Below are 6,980 nucleotides of genomic sequence, written 5' to 3'. Positions count from 1 at the left end.
TATTTGTATAATTTGTCACCTTACACTGTACACTGCAATACAATGTTTAGCATATTGTAAACTTTTACCAAACAACAACTTTGTAATAAGGAATTGTACAAATATACAGCTATTTATACCACATACGTATAAGGCCATTAACATAACAGCAAGATACATATAGAGAACTATAATCCCCAACATATGTAATAAGCTTTTCTCCCAGTTGGCAATAATTGGGCTCATTTTCTGTTCATCAGCAGTATTTAGTGAATGCTGAAATTTCTAACAGTTTTATTGATGTCTTGCTAGATCAGGCAGTGCCAAATGAAGCCTCATCATGCAATGCCATCGTGGTGCACAATATCACTAGATGTGCATGGACTCTGTCCTGGTTGTTGGGTAGCATGAATGTTTTTTTCTGAATTAGATGCGTTACTGAATGAACACTCAAAGCAAATGATTGTTCATAAATAAGTCCTCAAAGTTAAATAAGTGGTTAGTGTTTTGGCCTTTGACTTAAGTGCATGAATACTTAAACCACACTTGTAGTTTAAATCTAAAAGCCACAGAAGGGTACTTGTCTTGAGGAGTCCTTTACTTACAGAATTTTCCGTTGTGAAATGGAGATTCATTTCTCTCAGCAATATATGAGGCAACATTCATCGGTGGGAAATCTTCCTTTGGCTTCTGGGTATTGCTGCTGCTGGATTTACTTCGACTGTGATCTGGTGTGGCCTGAATAGGCAAAGATCTGGCCACCCTGGATTTCATCAGGCAGCCACAAACAAGGCGAAAGAAAGCCCTACGCATTTCCTTACTGGCCAGAGTGTAGATGATGGGGTTCATTGCAGAATTGATGACTGCCAGAGCAATAAACCAGTTGGCTTTGTACAAGATAGAGCACTCCTTGACTCTGCAGGCCACATCAATGAGGAACAGGATGAACAGAGGAGACCAACAGGCAATGAAGACACTAACAACGATCACAACGGTCCGAAGGAGTGCCATGGACCGCTCCGAGTTATTGTGATTAGTGACATTACGACTGCTGGACTTTACCAGGATGTAGATGCGGGCATAGAGGATGACAATGGCAGCCAAAATGGCTATGAAGATACTAACACAGAACACAACATACTTCTTGGAGTACAGAGGCAAAATTGTTGAGCAATCTGGTAAGTTGTTTATACAGTTCCAGCCAAGGATGGGTAAGGCACCCAAGGAAATTGAAATAAGCCAGCATGTACCAATGAGAAGGAACACTCTGTACTTTTTATTTGCATCGTAAGGCCTCATTTTAATCATGGTCAGATGCCGCTCAATAGCTATTGCTAGTAAGCTGAAAGTAGAGGCTCCCAGGGCAACAAACATGCTGCCTTCCCTAATGAACCAGATTGTGGAGGACAAGCTCAGAGTTTTCTTCCCAGACATAAGAATGTTTACTTTGTAAACAATCCCAGCTAAAAGATCACAGAGAGCTAGATTGCCAATAAAAAAGTACATGCGGTTGTGAAATTTATTGTTTTTCCATATGGCAATCAACACCATCAAGTTTTCCAGGACTATGAAACTACATATGATCAGAAATGCTATAGTGGGCAGGTCTATGTTATCAGTTGCCTTCTCCCTTAAAATAAGCTTTCCTGTGTAATTATAATGCAGTACGATCAGGGAGTCCATCTCTTCATTTCCTTGAGGGCTGACAAGAGCATCAGGTGGCATGGTAATTGCTGCCATCGTTTGCTCACCGATTCTGGACTTTTCTTCTTTACTATCACGAGAATCTAGTTCCAATAATTTTCCACAAGAGGGAGATCAAGCCACGTTTCTCCAAGCACTCCTCTGGGTAGGTGGTGTGTATCCCCAGCTCCAGCAAGCCTTGCATATTAATTTGGGAGAGTAGCTTGCAAACCTGAAAATAAAATCAACAAATGCAACATAAATCTCCCTGTCTTCTCATGTCACTCTTGGCCCACGCGGGTGCTCAAGCTGCAACATAAACCCAGGAGCTGAGGGCAACGCTGACTACAATGGGCACCAAGGTCTAGCATGGCTGCATGCTTATCGAGGTAGCTGTGGGTAAGCCGTCGGTCATGCTCTGCACACATGCATCTCTGCTGGAGAAATACAAGGGCAATGTGGAGAACTGCTCATAGGTGTTTCCCCCTACAAAATTTCCATGCTGAAAAAAATGCAGAGGAGCAGTGAGAGGACTAGAAAACAGTCCCAGCAAGCCCCAGTGTACACAGCAACCAGATCACTCCTCAAAAAGATCTACGTGTATGTGGCACTACCAAACCACCACCCAACCATCGCTGCCTGAGTAGCAGCAGGGCAAACTCACTGCTTTCAAAGCTTGTCCCTGTTCCCCCTGCACACCTAAGGTAGCAAAGACCTTGAGAAAGTTGGTGTCAAGTCTTGATGCCAATGCCTAAAATAACTTCCCACCCTTAATGGTACAAAATTATGCTATTTACAGTTAAGGAGATGCTCTGAAAACCAGTCGTCATAAAATCAATCCTACTTCCCATTCGAATTAGTTGGATTTCTGCTACCCTTTCTTAAGTAAACAGCAAGTCACATCTTTGTAAGTATTGCTTTTCTTTATGGTTCACTTTTCTTTTTTTTCCTTTGCATATGTATACAAGACATACATTTAATGTTTCTGGTTTTTTTTTTAAATAAAAAATAGTTATACCAACTTTAATTGTCCTTCTCAATATACTTCTGTTTTTCTTTAAGTTACGACTTAGATTAACTGGAACATTTTCCCATGGACTTTGATAGTTTGCATTTGCACAGCAGATCCTCCTAGCTGTCTTTTTTCCATTGCCATATATAAATATTGGAAGAGATCTGCACAGCTTTGTAAAAACATCAGAAGATGTCAGAAGCACTTACTGTTTTACCAGAAATATTATAGTTTAGTTGCTGCATACTCCAATGAGAATCATTGCTCATGACCCAAACGTATGTACTGAGGATGAGCAGATAGCTAATTTTTCAGCTTGGTAACCCAACCAGAATGGGGACGAGGAGAGAACTGATTCCATCTGAACCAAGTGCGTAAAGATTTAAACTTTTTCTGGGAAAGGTAAGAAAATAAAAAGTTGTACTGGATGGGAGGACACTTTCCACTCGCCCAAAATTAAATAGCTTAGTTTAAGGAACTCTTTAAGTGCTAGAGCTCCTGACCTTACCATTTATTTACTCAAGGGTCACAAGCATTTCCCGAACACATGAAATACACTTTCAAAGGACGGGTATCGAGGGAAGGGCGGATGGAACTAGATGATCTTTAAGGTCCCTTCCAACCCAAACCATTCTATGATTCTATATACAGGTTTCTTAAGATCACAAAAACATATGAGCCACTGCTGTTCGAGCACTCAGTTTTGGGCTCTTGAAAAGTGGGAGACGCATTTTCAAGTGCCTTCTGGAAGAGGGGAGGAGCAAACTGCATCCCAGATGAATGTAAAGGGATTTAAAGGATGACCCACACCCTATTCCCCCCCCCCCCCCCTTTTCCTGGATTCCCTCCTTCAGAAAAGAAGTAATCTGACAAAAGCCTACAGTGAATTGACTTGAATTCTTTAGTACATTTGAGATGTTTTAAAATTATTTTCTGAGAAAATAATTTACTATTTTATTATTATTATTATTATTATTTCCCCATTCTAGTTCTTAGGTCCAAACTGCTTTGGTGAAGAGACCCACTGGGAGAGACATATCATCCAAGAGACACAGTTACTGCTTGGTGTCCTCAGTCTTTCTGTCTTTCTTACACTAAAGATGACAGCAACCACCTCATTCATTTCCCAGGAGTGGAACTGGTCCCTTGAGTTGTTGACCTCTTTTCTGAAGCATGGTAACAGTTAAGGTCTTCAACAGAACAACTTCACCACAGCTAAGGTTCAATCTAATTGTAATTCAGTTGCCATCTGCACACTGTTATCACATAAATTGTCACAGTCTTTCATTGTATTGGCTTATAACAAAATGCCACTGTGTCCATATGAATTGCAAGTGCTTTCCACTGTAAAATAAACAATTACATTTGACTAGAAAAGTACTTGTTAACGATGGCTCAACTAGCAATACTCACCAGACTGGCCGATGGCTGCCTGAGAGAATCATATTCATATCATTTAAGAGCACCACATGCAACAAAATAAATGTCTCTATAAGTCTTTTCCAAACAGAGTTATCATACTGGTCTATCGAAGGACAGATACATTTCTTTCTGTGAAGAAAATTATATGCCAGACTCAGGACTTTATCAGCCACAACTCAGCACCTGTAAACTATCATGACTGTACTAAAGGTAATGGTGCTATTCCAGTTCCCCTGGCTGAAGGCATGGACAATGCACTCAATCAGCAGAAATCACACAGGGTCTCTTCCATTGTTTGTAATTACTTCTTCCCTTAAAAATTATTACAGCAAACTTAGTATCACAAAGGTAAATCTTTGCCTCTGACAGGCTAGTGGCGAGGCAATGGAGGCTGTAACATTATTGCTTGTCAGGACTCTCAGGGAATGAATATCACTCACAAGCTACTTCAAAGTTAGTATAAATAATAATGTAATAAATTAAAATTTATTCTCTTCTGGCAGCAACATTTCCAGGTAATATCTTGCAGCCATACTACTTCTTTGTTTCCCCCCTGCTTTGTAGTCAGTAACTCAGAAAGCACATTCATTTTTTAACAGTTAGAAAAATTAAAGTTGGTGATATATTATAACAAGACAGCAGCAGCCAGGTCCAGGATACCTGTGTCAGTGCTTCCTGACAGCTCTACAACTTACTCCTCAAAACACCTTTGACCCAGTCACATACAGAGGACTAGCCACTAGCTGCAAAGTATGGACCTCAGCTCGCAACCTTAAAAAAAAGACCTGAAGAGCCTGTCTGTGGCATGCTGTGTATTGAGCATTGCCTTGGTTACATACCTCAATACGCTGAGCTCTTGATACCACTGGAAATCAGTTTTACTCCCTCTAAAGCAAACCTGAAGATCCCTATCACTGCACCACCAGGTACCACTAGAAAGATAAACTTATTGGCAGTGCAGGGGCAATCTGGCTATACTTCCTCACGGATGTGATGGCCAAAACAGCATTTGCTAAATTACTCAAATAAAGGCTGCAGTACAACGTCAAGAACCACAGTCATGTGGAAGACAGTTCAGTTGCCTCCTTCAGCTATTTGGCTGACCTTTGTCCTCCCTGCTCCAAGGATGGAGGGAGCAGTTGGGGTCAGCAGCAAGCACGATGACTTCCCCCTCCTGGGCAACCTCCCTGCCCACCGCCGTGCTTTGGGGTTTCCACAGTGGTTAGTGTGGTCTCCTGCTGAGGTCAAGGATCTAGTAGGGTCGAGCACCCTTCCAGGTTGGAGCAGGGGTTCCCTACCACGGCTTACATCCCTAGGGTCTACCAGGGTCTGTATGGTCCCTGTGCCACATGTGCCATGGAAAGGGCAATGCTGTGCGGCAGGCCGCAACCCCTCGATCTGCCCTATGGCAAGGCGCACCTCCACTGCCCTCTCCAGCCCCACCACACAGTGGTACAGGCAAAGACTCAGGGCCGTACCTCCAACCAGCTCCTCACGGATAACACCCTGGCTAAGGCAGCTGGAGTCAACCTGCAATTTTTTCTGTGGGAATATGTAATTCCCAGTGCCAGGAGGCAACGAGGAACTTGTGATAATGGGGATGCCAAAGCCCTTCAGCAACCATCCCCAGTACCTCTCCGCTCTCTGTTCCCAGCAGGTGCTCTGGTAAGAGTCCCACAGGGAGCTGAGGGCTTTTACCATCTCATGAGTCACTGGGTACTTTACAGCTGGAAGATTAAGAAATTTTTATTTTCAAAACAATGAGCCAAACTGCTCTCAATTTTCATGATATTCTGAAACCAAAGCAACAAGTGAGAATAAAGCACAAGTGAGAACAGGACTTAACTTTCCACTATGTACTTTTGCCTACAGAAGAACATAAAATGCTATGCGTTCAGTGCACTTACTGTAATTCAGCTGGAATCATATTTCCTTGCCTTCCAGATATCCACAAACAGACTTGACCAAAGAGACCAGACATCCCCTCACCAACACCACACACGTTGCTGTTCTCCCTTCTCTTCCACACACAGCCATACGCTTTGGCCACCAATGACAATTTTAAAAATGGCAAAGGGAAAGACAAGAATGCGTATCTGAAGCCAAACTTTTGTGTATTTTATTTATTTGTAAAGACTTTCCTGATGAAAAGTAAACGTGTAATTTATCAGGCACGCCCTGATAGTGTTAAATTTAAGAGCAGAAAAGGCTTTTGAGAACAGCAGCACATTTCAATACACATTTCCACTCTGAAATTAAGCTGTGCTAGATGCAACTGAAGTTTAGACAACAAACATCTGCTGCAGAACAATGTCTTGGACAACTCAAACTTTCAAAAGATTTTTTTTTTTTTTTAAGTGAATGTGCTGGCAGCTTGCAGCCTCAGAAAAGCCTTTAATAAATGGTTATTTTTCTTGGCTTCTTGGATTTCAGACATCAGTTTGTGTTTTGTAATTCCGAGCAGCCCACATGCGTCTCTCGCGCAGGAGCTCCCGGCTGCTCTAACTCCTGCACGTTACAGGAAGGCACATCTACTTCTTCCCCCTCACCGGCTCCCAGCGCTCCCGACCTATAACTCCAGTGCTCCCTTCGCAAATTCGCCCCGCTGCCGCGACCTGAACTTTCGGGGGGCGTCAAACGCCTCGCCTAAGGTACCTCAGAACAGCCCCGACGTGTCCGCGGCGCGGCCGTCCCGCACGGGAAACGCGACTCCACTCACAGGTTCGGGCTTTTCCCTCGACCCGCCGCCGCTCCGCGCCGGCCGCTGCGCCTCTACGTGGCGCCCCGAAGGCAGCGCCTGCACGCTGGCTCTCCCGCTCCCAGGACACCGGCACGGCAGGCGGAGCGGCGCCGCTGCCCCCGCCCGGCCGCCCGGGGACACCTC

At 43.7% G+C, this 6,980-nt stretch overlaps 1 protein-coding gene across 1 annotated transcript; it reads right to left on the bottom strand.

Moving 5' to 3' along the window:
* Window positions 1-576: 576 nt before the first annotated feature.
* On the bottom strand, window positions 577-1,719 carry S1PR3 (sphingosine-1-phosphate receptor 3). The gene has a single exon (XM_010568694.1). The coding sequence runs from the start codon at window positions 1,717-1,719 to the stop codon at window positions 577-579; it is 1,143 nt and encodes a 380-aa protein (XP_010566996.1).
* Between the last annotated feature and the right edge of the window lie 5,261 nt (window positions 1,720-6,980).

This window comes from Haliaeetus leucocephalus, unplaced genomic scaffold (assembly GCF_000737465.1).
Source record: "Haliaeetus leucocephalus isolate CR32 unplaced genomic scaffold, Haliaeetus_leucocephalus-4.0 Scaffold251, whole genome shotgun sequence".
Taxonomy (NCBI): Eukaryota; Metazoa; Chordata; class Aves; order Accipitriformes; family Accipitridae; genus Haliaeetus; species Haliaeetus leucocephalus.
The sequence above is the reverse complement of the archived record's forward strand: the minus strand, read 5'-3'. Positions and strand labels throughout refer to the sequence as shown.